Source organism: Lepidochelys kempii, chromosome 18 (genome assembly GCF_965140285.1).
Source record: "Lepidochelys kempii isolate rLepKem1 chromosome 18, rLepKem1.hap1, whole genome shotgun sequence".
Lineage (NCBI taxonomy): Eukaryota > Metazoa > Chordata > Testudines > Cheloniidae > Lepidochelys > Lepidochelys kempii.
Window position 1 is genome coordinate 9176689 of NC_136397.1, and position 14170 is coordinate 9190858.

General features: G+C 45.9%; 1 protein-coding gene across 2 annotated transcripts in view; it reads left to right on the forward strand.

The window, feature by feature from the left end:
- PAX7 (paired box 7) overlaps positions 1 to 14170 on the forward strand; it is a 148934-nt gene that overhangs the window by 90298 nt on the left and 44466 nt on the right. For both annotated transcript variants that reach the window (XM_073316339.1, XM_073316341.1), the window contains exon 7: positions 604 to 803. In XM_073316339.1, the coding sequence (XP_073172440.1) occupies positions 604 to 803 (200 nt within the window). The remainder of the gene's footprint in view (positions 1 to 603; positions 804 to 14170) is intronic.

The following is a 14170-nucleotide window of genomic DNA, read 5'->3' on the forward strand; positions in this document are numbered from 1 at the left end:
GAAAATCTGCAACCATCTGGTCTAGACCTATCTGCAAAAGAGAGGCTGGTATTGTAAAAGAGAGTGCTCCTGAGATCAGGAGCAAGGGGGCCTCGTGGAGAACAGAGCTCAGTTCCTGCTCTGCATAACTGCAGGGAGTGAGTGTTTGCTGGTTGCATCTCAGACTTCCACATAATATTCCGAGGAGCTCCGAAAACTGCCGTACGATTTCGCCGTTTGTGCTCCCATGAGACCCATGCCCAGGCTAGCCAGGTAGGCTGCAGGTCAGGACTCAGCTGTGTTGGCAGTCCTGGATGGGAAGCCAAGGACTGGATTAGCAGGGGTGCCGGTCAGGACTGAGGTGCATTGGCAGAGCTGGTGAGGGAATGCTGGGTGCTGGCCAGAGTCAGTTCCTCACTGGCTGGAGAACATTACGTTCAATCACAATTTTGGGAAAAATAAACAGTGGGAACTATACGGGAATGCCTCTCTGGTCTGTGCCAGGTCCCTCCTCTCCCTGCTGTTACCCTCAGCAGCCCTTGGGCTCTTCCCCACTGCCTGATGATGCATGTACAGCCTCTGTCATGTCTCATGAATGTTTCCCTATGAATGATTTCTTCACAGATGGGAGCAGCACCGTGCACAGACCCCAGCCCCTGCCACCATCCACCATGCACCAGGGAGGGCTGGCAGCTGCTGCCGCCGCTGATACCAGTTCTGCCTATGGGGCCCGACACAGCTTCTCCAGCTACACGGACAGTTTCATGAACCCTGCAGCTCCCGCCAATCACATGAACCCTGTCAGCAACGGCCTCTCTCCACAGGTACACAATGCTCTTCCACTCTTCTTCTCCAAGCCAGGAGCCTTCGGTCAGCCCAGATCCTACGGGAGAGGGCAGGCTGCAGGCTATCGCTGTCCAACATTGTTACTGAAAGAGTTGTTGCATGCTCTCAGGGAGCCCAGATCGGTCTGTCTGTTTGTCCATCCATCCATCCATCCTGAGCTTATTGCCACAGCATCTGAGCATCTGAAACCTGTAACAAAGCTCAGATCCTGTGTTTGAGATGTCACACTCTGTTCCCAAGTATCTAGAGACTCGTTTGAGTCATCAAGTTGAGGGTTGGCTGGAACAGGGTTAGGGGGGTTGTTCCAGCCCATTACAGAGGTGGGTCCGGCTTTGAAGTTCCCAAGCCCACCAGGGTCTGAACTTCCTCAAAGGTCAGGGATGTCTGGGCCTGGGATTTTGGTTCCCAGTCTCTACCAGGAACTAATCGTGATGTAACTGATTTTCTTTATGACCTACCATAAATAAGGAGAGCCACATGAACTGTGAGAGAGAAAACACATATTCCCCATTTACTTGTTCAAATAAAAGAATAGAGCACATCTGTATTGAACTTACCGGGCCAAACTCATACTTGGTGCAACACCACTGATCTCAAACTCCCTCCCTGAACCCAGTATAGAATGTGGAACTCCTGACAACCAGTCCCCTGCCCCAACCACTAGACTAACCTGCCACTAGACTACATGGTGGGGGTTCAAAAATTCACAGGGCTAGATCCACAGTTGGTGAGCTCCATTGAAGTCAATGGAGTTGTAAGGATTTACAGAAGCTGAGAATTTGGCCCACCAGTCTCTTACACTGGATCATCTGGGATGATTTAACTGGGAATTGGTCCTGCTTTGAGCAGGGGGTTGGACTAGATGACCTTCTGGGGTCCCTTCCAACCCTGATATTCTATGATTCTATGATTCTATGATTCTATGATCTGGAATATTAATGCTAATTTTCTGTCAATCCAACATACCTCAGCCTTGTCAGACAGAGCATTTAATTCTCTTCTTCTCTGACGTGTCATACTTTGGCTCCTATATGCATGTTTACTTTTAGCTGTAATAAGACACTTATCATATGTTAATGGATAACAATAATGACTTGTGCTCACCTACCTTCTATTATTCTGAAGGATACCAAAGGGCGTTGCACTCTTGCTCTTTCCTACCACTGAAATACAACTGTCTGGGAGGTGAAATATGGCCGTTATTTAAGGGCTTGTCTACACAATGGATATGGTGCACTACAGGGCTGTGATTTCTAAAGTGCAGTAATGTGTTGCACATTAACTGGTCCATGTAGACCCTATTGGTGTGCAAGGAAAGCTTGTTAGTGTGCTTTAACATGGTACCAGGTCACACAGTAAAAGAGTGTTCAGCAGCACTGTTTAAGACAGGACGTGCGGGATAATTTATTTAACTGAAACTACAGGGAGATTTTCAGTAGGCGTTTGAAATGAAAAGGTTGGAACTGTTTAGTTTAGAGAGGAGGCAAATAAAAAGGTAGAACAGAAGTATATAAAACAGTTACTGGTCTAGAGAAAGCAAATATAATACAAGAATGTGGGGATAGTCAATGAAACAATACAACACATTCAAAAGAGATACAAGGACAAACTTTTAACACAATGCATAATTAATAGAGCTGGTTGGAAAAACTTTCCCCCTTGGATAATGCAACTCTGTCAGAATCATGTTGATTGTGCTGAAATTTTATTTAGGAGAAAAACAGCAACAAAAACAAAATTCCAACAATGCTGAAATGTCCCAGTTCATAGATTCCTAGGTTCCAAAATCAGAAGACACCACTGTGATTATCTCATCTGACCTCCTATATAACACAGATCAGAGAACTTCCCCGAAACAATTCCTTTTCAACATTTTTGGAACTAAATGTTTAGATTTTTTTTGTGAATGTTTTGATATTTTGTTTTAAAATGATCTTTCCTTTCAATTGTTTTGTATTATATTATATATCGTAATATATTTAGAAAACATCAAAATCTAAATGAAACATTACAATTGATCCAAAACTATCTTTTTTCTGAATTTTCCAGCATGGAAAATTTTGAAATGTTTGGGTTTGATTCTGATTCAAAACAAAGCTACATTTTGAAATTTCAAGATTCTTCAGGAAATGAAATTTCTGTTCTCCACCCATCTCCAATAATTAGCCTGTGGAACTCATTGCCACAAGAGATCACTGATCTCCCTGGAGATGGGACAACTTACAAAAGTATGGACTGCTCAAGAGATGCACTAACAAAAAAGAGGAGTCCGGGTAGGGATCCCTTTATGACTCTGCATATAGAGAATAGATGATGGTATGGTGTAATCTAATGTATCTAAATATATTTGCCTGATTTTGGAATAACCACATTACTCACAAATGAAGAAGCCTCCATGTGTGAGCTGCCCAGGTCATCTCAAATGCATCCCAATACAACATTTCCACTACACTACACCCTGGTATATTTTGTTTCTCCCCCCTTTGTTGTGGAAAAACTTCTTTTAGAAATGCTTTTTAAAGGATCACTGGTATTAATAACACTTAGCTTTTATACAGCACTTTTCGTGCATAGCTCTCAGAGCACTGTACAAAGGAAGTCAGTATTATTGTCCCCTTTTTATATATGGGAAAACTGAGGCACAGAGCAGGGCAATGACTTGACCAAGGTTAACCAGCAGACAAGTGGCAGAGCCAGGAACAGACCCCAGCTCTCCTGAGTTTCTGCAGGGTGCTCAGCCCATTGTCTCCCTGTCATTCTTCATAACGTTTTGCCTCTAAGCCATGCTGTACTGAACTGACTGGGTGAAAAAGGTATAAATGCTGTAAAAATTAGAGTGGGTCCAAAAATGGGGGGGAGAGGAGGGGGAATCATGGAAAATTTCAAACATTTTGAAGTGATTTTCATTGTACAGGTTTCAAAAAGGAATGATCATAGAATCATAGAATATCAGGGTTGGAAGGGACCTCACTAGGTCATCTAGTCCAACCCCCTGCTCAAAGCAGGACTGATCCCCAATTAAATCATCCCAGCCAGGGCTTTGTCAAGCCTGACCTTAAAAACTTCTAAGGAAGGAGATTCCACCACCTCCCTAGGATTGTTCATTGATTTGAACTTTTTTTTGCAAAGATTTGTCGTGAACATTTTTGGTTTAGAAATTTGTCTCTCTTCCTCCTTTTTCCCCTCCCCCTTCCCCCCTTTTGCTGCCCTTGTTTTCCGTTTTGCCACTGAAAAGGGTCATACGGAGGGCCCCCCAGTTTGGATTATGGGCATGTAAATTGCAGGATGCACGCGTAGGTGCTGGGAGTAGGGGTACTGCTGGACCCCCTGGCTTAAAGTGGTTTCCATTATAGGCAGGGTTTACAGTTTGGTTCAATAGCTCTCAGCCCCCACGCTGTGCACATGGTTCCAGTGCCCCTGCATTCACTAGCAGGCTGCATTGTAACGGTCATGTGTAGACCCTGCAGGTGCAAACTATAAGGTACCTAGTTTGCACTAATGCAGTCCTTCAAAATGGCATAAAACTCCCCTTTGTAGATGGTTATAACTCTCATGGCGGTATAGCACAATGGGTGCTGGTGTGTGGTGTAGAAGGTCATGGGTCCTGTTCCAGTCAATACCGGTATGTGTATGCTGTCAAAATGATAAGTTATGTAAGGTTAAACCTTCTGCTGGGGCAGGACTGAATATTATGTCAGACTGGCGAGATTTTGTGCGGGAAATAAGGAAAGATTTCTCCGACTGTTGGAATTTTTTTGTAACATCAGCTGAGTAAAGCTGGACATGGGCTGGAGACGTGAGCATGTGTCCTGGGACTGATGGGCAGAGCACAGGTTAGATGCTCCCGGGCACAAGTCTATCACGTGCTTTTGTAATTTATTACACGGACATACATGGGGGCAATATCCATGTGATAAATTGCACGAGCATGTGGTAAATACACCTGTTGTGCAATGCTTGTGCAATTTATCCCATGCCTACGACTGCATCACCTGCTTGCTGGTCCATCTCCCAGGGATATTCCAACTGATTGAACGGGTTCATTCAACCCTACCAGAGAAATGGTTCTTTCCATGCTTACCCCTACTCCAAATTACCCTGCCCTCAGGCCTTGGAGGTGAGTCCTGGGCCAATAAAAGCCTTTCAATACTTAAAAATGTAGAGTCCAAGATCTTGCAGCCTTGAAGAAATAGGAGCTTTAATGCTGTTGAGAAGGTGAGATTCCAAGCACTCACTTCTAACCCTAGAAAGGCCCAAGGTATCCACATATAAATACATCCAGATTTTTGTGTCTAAAAAACCTGTTTTAGGTTATTTTCTGGGTGTTTACATGCGTTAGTTTTCCTTCCTCTCTGCCCTTCTGAGCCCTGCACTGTTGGACTTATGGCAACCAAGACCCCTGGTTTTACAGGAGGAAGGATACAAGAAATAGTCCCAGTAACGGAAATAAAAAGTCTACAAGGCATTCGTAAAATGCCTTTCCCCTCACATATTTGGCACATGCAGAATACATGATGGGCTGGGGTAGGGTAAAGGTTTTGGGGATGACCTGCCTAACTCACTTGTGAGTAATGCAAGCATCCACAGCCCTACAGATAAACCCTTTATGCAGTTCTATCTATCTATCTATCTATCTATCTATCTATCTATCTATCTATCTATCTATCTATCTATCTATTCCCATACACCCCCCTCTATCTATCTATCTATCTATCCCCACACACACCATCTATCTATCTATCTATATATCTATCCCCCCCCCACACCATCTATCTATCTATCTATTCCCATACACCCCCTCTATCTATCTATCTATCTATCTATCTATCTATCTATTCATTGTGGCATCTGGCTGCTGTCAGTAGGAGTAAATATCCAAATGAAAGGGATTTTAGGAGGCTGAAAAAAGTTAGAAATTCAAGATACGGCGGGTGATTTGTATGAGCTGCAAACAGACTGTTCTCTGGTTTCATCCCTCAACAGCAGCAGGAGGGAGCTTTCTTTGCAGTTTGGACAGGGAGAAACGGCCAGGGGTCGGGGGACTGGACCCTGAGTTACATCCAGAGCCCTCCGCATTTGCTGCCACAGGGAACGCTATCCAATTACCCCTGGATTGGGTATCCCAGCCAGAATCCACCAGACGGGGTTGGTGCTGGTAACTGAAATTCTATAGGCCGGGCACGGTTTTCCCATTCTCACGAGAGAGAAGGGGGATTAGATTCAGCCTCTTCAGGCTTGACACTACCCCCCTACGCTCCAGACAGAGGGAGCAGACGCTGCTGAAAGTTTTGCCTAGAGCCTGTGGAAAATGGTAGCCCTGTGTGTTTGTTTTTTCCATACCTAGTGCATGTCGGTGCTAATGAGGGAATGATAGCGCTGGCCAGTGATGTGCTGTGTAATCAGCCTCCAAACAGCACTGCCAAAGCACCTCGATACTCAGTCACAGCGTCCCCTATTAGCCTGATCCTGCTGCCTCACTCTGGGGCTCTGCCGTCCTAGCCCTGTGCTAACACACTGTCCTAGTCCAGTTCCGGCCCTAGGTCACTACACGGCTTCCCAGTCTTGTCCTGCAGCTTTCCCTGCTATTCCGGTCCTGGGACCTCCAGAGAGTGACTGCTCCGCTGTTCCACCTCAACCTTGACCCACGGCATCCCTTCATGTTCTGGTTCAAGGTCCTCATCACAGCTGTGTCAAAGCACCTCTGTCAGGCTGGATTTAGGGGCTACAACACTCGTTCGTAGGAGCTCACAGCAGACCCAGAACTTGATCTTCAAGAGCTATGTACCCATCAGTTTCAAAAGATTTCACCTCTACCCGCAGAAGTCAGAGAGTCTGTCGGGCTGAACTGGTGACTTGCGACATCCTTCCACTAGGCAGATTTTGATCAAATGCCTGAGCAGAGCTCAGCAAGGTGGAGACGAGGAAGAGAGACAAACCCAGAGAGAGACTAAAAAATAAGATCAAGTGGCAAGTTAATGAAACGGGCTGCAGCCCCCAGGCGCTGGAGCTGTGATCTCACCAGCCCTTGAAGCCTTGGAACTAGAGCAGGTTGAAAAATGGTGGGGTGGGAATTTCATTAATAAATTTCAAAACATTCCATTCATTTTTGTTCCACAGATTCCAGAAAGGAATAATTTTGTGTTGGTTTGAAACTTCCCACAATTTTTATATGAAAAATGATCATTTTTGACATTTTTCCTGCTTTCTTTTCCTCCCTTTTTCCTTCCCCCCTCCCCTTTCTGGTTTTCCTTTTTGCCACTGAAAAACTGGGAGAAAGAAGGAAGAAAAGGGAAAACAATAAACAACAAAACCAAACCAGACCCAAACCATAAGTAAGGTTTTATTTATAACATTTTTTCGCTTTTTGATTTCATCTAAAAAGGAACACTTCGGAAAAAAAATATTTTGAAAAAAGTCATTTTTCAATTAAATCAAAATTCATTCCAAAAATTTCAGTAATAACCAAACTAAGCACCTTGACCTTCCTCATGCATCACACCACAGCTATGTCAAACTTCCCACTGACAGCAAGAATAGAACTCAGATCCTTCTGCTCAGAAACCCAGACCCCTGTCACTTGAGAATCTCCATTTGTGGTCACCAATATAGGGCCTCTGACACACAGCTCTGAGTCTATTCATCAAGGCGAAGCAGTGCACAAATACACTAGCTAGTTTATTACAATTGAGGCTTGATCAGTGCTTGGTTGACAGCGCTCCTAGGGAAGTACATGGCTCTGCAGGAACCAGTGTAGGGGATTAAGTAAGTTGCTGTCTTCCCACTGAGCACAGAGGGACGGAGCACAGTGTTGCTGTCTTCTTGACAAGACATAAAACTGAGTATCCAGCCACTCATGACCATGGAAGAGTCCCGTGGTGCTTTCCATGAGAGTAAAAAAGCTCTGGTCATGTTGCATGCTGGCTGGATTTCAACTTGAGTAATTACATTCTGTCGGCTTAAATGCCCCGGTAGTTTTAATTAGATGTTGTTCTCCACTTCCTGACTGGGTGTCCCTGCTACCCTGTCATGGCTGGGCTTCCACCCCAGATGTAGGTACCATTCAGTGATGGGTGAAGACATCCCTGTGTAGCACATTGGGATCTCTGGGGATGGAAAAGGCTATTAAAATAGATGGGATTCTGGATTTATTGCAAACGTTTCTGATCAGTGTATATCTATTTGCTATGTCTGCAGTGAATGGGTAACAAGAATGCTAATCAAGATGGCTTGCTAGCTAATAGGTTGTCGTGTCTGTAGGGACAGTGGGGCATTTGCCCTTCCCATCCATCTGTCTTTGATACAATGCAACTAGCTCTAGATGGTTTAGGTAGAAAATGATCTGTCATTATACTGGTCTTTATAAAGGGTCCAGGCTGGGGAAATGGGAGATGGCCAACATAGCTTGGTGATTGTCTTAGCCAAGATCTCTCGGGTATCTAGGGAATAAGGCTATAGGACATATTTTACATTCAGCTCAATTAACGTGTTTAGTTGTTTCACAGAATCAACAGAAATATGAAAACACCAAAATGTTTGTGCTGTTTCACCCACAAAGCCTCTCTCCTCGAGGTTTCCTTTACAAGGCAATTGATGTATCTAGCTCTTTGTACTGTTGCTCACCACTGTAGTATCAAAGCTGCGGGCTACTTTAGATTGACTGCCTTTGAGCCTTTGGGTGGCCAAAATCACGTGTCTTGATATGATATTGTGCAGGCCCTAAATGTTCTTTCTGAGTCCTTTAAAGTGTTCTGCAGGCCCACAAAGTCAACCTGAGGAGATCAAGACAATCCCAGAAATATCAGGAAGCTCAGACCCCCCCTCCTTGTGTTTGTTGCTTTTGTTTTCTCAGGGCTCTGGGTGGCTTTCACTCATAGAATATCAGGGTTGGAAGGAACCTCAGGAGATCATCCAGTCCAACCCCCTGCTCAAAGCAGGACCAATCCCCAATTTTTGCCTCAGATCCCTAAATGGCCCCCTCAACCCTGGGTTTCGTAGGCCAACGCTCAAACCACTGAGCTATCCCTCCCCTTCATGCGTCATATTCATCCGCAGTGCTACTCCACCACTGCGTGGTCATGTGGCTATGCCACGAGACTGAATGTTGCAGGACTTGGGTTCCACCATGTCTGGCTTTGCCACCATTTCTTGGGAAAGTGACATCACCTCTCTGTGCCTCGGTTTCCCCATTAGTAAAATGAGGATAACACCACTGAGCAACCTCAGAGGGGTTTAACATCTCTGACGTGCTTTGCAATCCGTGCGCGGCCGGTGTAGTGGAAGTGCAGTGCTGTCTTAACGATGTTTCCACAGAGAGGTTTGAGGCCCGGATCTGAAAGTTGGCATTGTCAGTGATTTTGATGCTCGTGCACCTTACCTTTCTGAGGGTTGAGCGGCGGAGCTTTGCAGGCAGGCTCGTCCTCATGAATGGGCTGCTTCTGCTCCTTATTTCACCCACAAGTGTCTGGCTTTCCAGGCTGCATTCGAGTGGATGGGCCGGGGCAGTGCCTCAAGGTGACCTTTGCTGATCACGCCAGGCCATGTGGCTAATTCAGCCCTGCCATTTGTATTTCCTTCATGTTGTTTTCCTGTTTGTAAAGCTGTGTGAGGGTTCTCTCATGACAGCCCACAAACGGGACGCTACATAGCGCAGGCTGTGAGGGAACATCAGCAGGGCTGCCAACTTACTGGGGGCATCCTTTCCTGGCAGCACCTGATTCTGACTGGGGGGCCGCGCAATGAGTTGAGCCCGTGCTGCTGTCCTCATCTCCAAACCCACATCCCTCCTGGTCCCTGCCTGAATCTGTCTTCCTGCACGATGTGTCATATCAGTATCTAGTGCAGGGGTGGGCAAACTATGGCCTGGGGGCCGCATCTGGCCCCCCCAGATGTTTTAATCTGGCCCTCGAGTTCCTGCTGGGAGCAGGGTCCGGGGCTTGCCCCACTCCGCGCAGCTCCCGGAAGCAGCAGCATGTCCCTCCTCCAGCTCCTATGCGTAGGGGCAGCCAGGGGGGTCTGCAAGCTGCCCCCACCCCAAGCACTTCCCCACCGCACCCTAACCCCCAATGTTGTGAGCATTCATGGCCCAGCAAACAATTTCCATACCCAAAAAGTTTGCCCACCCCGATCTAGTGCTTCTGTCCTCCTGACTCATCCCCCTACAGGTTACCTGCTCTGTCCCCTGCCTGCGGCCACTTTCCACTGTAGGCTACCTCCATTTTTTGAGGATTCCCCCTCCCCCCCAATGCATCATCATTTTAAAGAAATAGAATGATGGGTGGGGCTGGAGAGACATCCTCAAGCCACACTCCACCGCCCACTCCCTTCCATTGTCTGTAAAGGATGGAGTCAGTATTCTGTCCTGGAAAGAGCAGAAGCCGGAAAGGAAGGACTTTCTCTGCCATTCCCTGAGTTTTTCAGAGCTCCTGGGTTGCTAAGAGGAACCATCTCTTGCAGTCCCTCCAACCAGCACAAGGAGTGAATGAGTGGAGAGGGAAGGGGGCAGTGGACAGATGACTGAGATCCTCCATCGTAGAGATTAACCCAGCTCTGACCACCTGCCCTCCATCATCTTTGAAGTCTGGACACCAGTTTTGCAGCATGATCTCTGTCTACGCTACAGCATCTCCCATCTAGGGCCCAACCCTGCTCCCGCAGCAATGCATCATAGGATTTCTATTGATTTCAGTGGTGCAGAACCTGGCTCAGTCATGGACCAGAAGCCTCCTGGCTGTAACCGTGCTGATGCTGGTGGAAGGATTGGTCTAAGTCCTTTTCAGGAAGCCTGGTAATTGGGAGGGACATGGTGCTGGCTGGTGAGGGGGATCAGTGCATAGCGCCTGGCTCCGAAGAGACAGCGCTCGCTCGTTCAGTGACATGAACCCTTTCCGTCTGGTTCCTTTTCTCCCTCTTTTTTTTTTTTTTGTCCGAGACACTGTGCCTATAATAAGCATTTAAAATGAGCCTTGCTGGGCTGGGGGAGGGAAAGGGGGGAGGGGGCAAGATTTGGAGGGGGGGTTAAATAGCAAAGAATTAGAAAGAAAAAAATCTGATGCAAATCACTAGTAGAGAGAAAATTATGTGCAATTACCCAAGCGCTACTGGGCAGCCTGGCCCACCCCAACCAACAAGATCTCATTAACAAGCAGAAAATAAGATTGAAATGGTGTGTAAAAGAGCTGAAAAATGAATTTGAATGCTGCATTTGTCCACAATTACCCCCTCGTTCACACATATTTTATTGCAATTTTTTTATTATTCTTAATCTTTCCATCCCTCAAAGCAGATTGGGAACATCCTGGCATTACCGTTGCTGAGGGAGGACGCATTAAGGATTTCCCGTTTCCCTGAAAGGAGACCCTTCTCTCGCTCGAATTTTGAAGGGTTGGTTTTGGAAGGATAAGGATTCATTTCTCTGGCTTATCTTAGTGTAGAAACATGTTCTTTTAATAGTCTTTAACTCTGACGCTCTTCGGTGCCATCCCACAATGGCTTTTTTTTTTTTCTTTCCCACTTTTCTCCTGGTTTCCTTGCCATCCTTTTCCTGTCTTTCCTTTCACTTTTCCTTTCTTTTAACCCTCTTTCCCATTCTTCCTTCCCACCCTGCTTTCTCCTCTCTCCCTTTCCCATTCTGGCCTCCTTCCATTCCATTTTTTTTCTCTCCCATTCCCATTCTGTTTGTCCATTTCGCTTTCTCTTCTCTCCTTTTCTCTCCTCTTCCCTCTTGGATCTGTGCTGCACACGCATCCACCTCCCCTCCCTTCCATCCATCCCTCCTGTCCATTATCCGCCTTTGAATTCACTCTGCAGCCCTCCTACCCTGCTGTTATGCCCGGTATTTATCTCCTGTGTCTCTGGGGGAACATTATTCTCCTGGACTAGCTGAGGGTTCTCTGATGCACAGGCCATCACACACCTGGCCTCATTCACCAGACCCCTTGGAAAGCTGCTACCACTCCTATGTTTTTTGATTTGGGAAGCAGGGCTGCTTTTTCCCAGAGACAAGAGAATGTGCAAGTCCCATCGAGATGCTGCATTTTGTGGAGTGTGTGCATGTGATCAAATCAATGTCATTTAGGAAAGTGTGTGGGGGGGGGGAATTGAAACCCGCTTTTTCCCCCTCAGCGAGGCTGCCTTTACTGATCCCTTTGGTGTTCTCTATTGCTCAGTATCAAATACAGCTCTGTCTCTGTAAACTTTTAACCTACATGGCCCTGCAAAGCTTTTCCCCTCCACCCCCTCTGCTAAAGTTTTTACCAAACAAAGCCATCTGCTCTTGTCAATTAGACGTCTCAGCTACAGGCTACAAGGAAAAGGGAGAACAGAATATTTTTCTCATGTGAAAATAGACACGTATTTATTTGACTGCTTTCTAATTGCTTTGTTTATAGGGGTGAAAGGAGTGGGGGGAGGATTCAGATATGGGGGGTCCGAGACACCATTGCAGCCCTTACATGTTTCCTTTCAATGTTTCCCATATGGTCAAACCATAAATGTTCCCCACAGGTCCATTCAGTGTTATTGCCTCGCTATAAATTACCTATGTGACCCATACAAACGGTGGCCCCAATTCTGGAAAAGCTTCCAAACAAGAGTAAAGTCGCACCATGTGAGTAAAAGCATGCAAAAGTGTCTGCGGAGTCTGGCCCTGCATCTCATATCACACCGAAGAATTACTAGGTGTGAAATTGCAGCCAAGACTTCAAAACTGGCCTAAAGGATTTAGATGCCCAATTCTCATAGGAAGCACATTGAAATGGAGTGCCCAAATCCCCTAGGTAGCTTTGATCATCTCACCCTAAAATATTACTTTAAATACATTCAGAATAGTGTGACTTATATTTTAGACATTATATAGATATATCCTATATATGTACATACATATATATGTCCTGATCCTCATTTAGGTTACACTGGCAGAGTAAAGCTGCATTAGTGCCTTGTGTAAATGAGAAGCAGGGATACACACACTCATCTGCATGTGGAGTGAGAGAGAGAGTTTTGAGGGAATATTGAGACATTATGAGCACTGAACTATTTCGGAGAAAATAGGGTCTGATCCCGAGCCATTGAATGCAACTGGAACTTTGCCATTGACTTTGATCGATACAGCCCCATAATTCCCATGTTACGTATTAATCTAAGTAACAAGAAAAAGGACAGAGGGGAAAAGAGGAGAAGAGAAAGAGAGAGGAAATAAAGGAAGAGGAAAGGGAAGACCAATGAAAGAGGACTGAAGGGGAGAAGAGAAAAAGGTCCCACGTACAGTCCTCATATGACCCATGATTACTCCTAGTTATATATAGTTCCTGTAGATCATTTTAATCAGATGCCTCTAGGAATCCTGAGCCTGTTTCTCAATACTCAAAGGTCTGACTCACACAGACCTATGAATTGTCCAACACATTTAAACTATACCTCCTCTGCCTCATATTGTATCAGATCTTGGTTTATGATGTGAAGCCAGGCCAAGACAGATCATATCTGTACAGCTAGAATTGCATTTATATGGTCGGTAGTAGCTGAATCCAAGCACGAGCTGTATTTTTTCCCCTGTAGGTTGGCTTGTTCAAAGTCTGTCTCCACTGGGTTATAGAGAGAAAAGGCGGGTGAGGGAATATCTTTTATTGGACCAACTTCTGTTGGTGAGAGAGACAAGCTTTCGAGCTTATGCAGAGCTCTTCGTCAGGTCCTCTGGGTTTTGTCTCTTCTCTGCACGGGGGTGGTTAAGAGTGATTGAGCCCCTGACTTGGCTGGTAGACATGGACTTGGAGAATTCAAATGCCAGATTTGCCCTTCTTTATGATTATTAAGGGAACTTGAGACAAGGCAGGCAGGGCAGATAGAGGGAGAGAAAATGAGAGATTAGCAATTAATACAGAATCCAGACGGGTGACAGGCATTGCCAAGCGACCTTCGGAATTCAGAGGCGAGCATTTTACCGCGGGGCTGCAATAACCCAGGGACTTGGGAGCTGGTGCTGAGCTGTGAAAGGAATCAAAAAGGCCCCTGTGCAGAAGGAGGTTGCCCAGGAAGGAGGACTCGTAGATGGAGAAGCTTAAACAGAAAGAAGGCAACAAGATAAATAATTAGAATATAAATGCTGTAGTGCATGTATGTGTGTGCGTGTTCTTGGGTGCATGCATGTGTGAATCCATGTGTGTGTGTGTGTGCGTGTTCTTGGGTGCATGCATGTGTGAATTCATGTGTGTGTGTGCGTGTTCTTGGGTGCATGCATGTGTGAATTCATGTGTGTGTGTGTGTGTTCTTGGGTGCATGCATGTGTGAATCCATGTGTGTGTGTGCGTGTTCTTGGGTGCATGCATGTGTGAATCCATGTGTGTGTGTG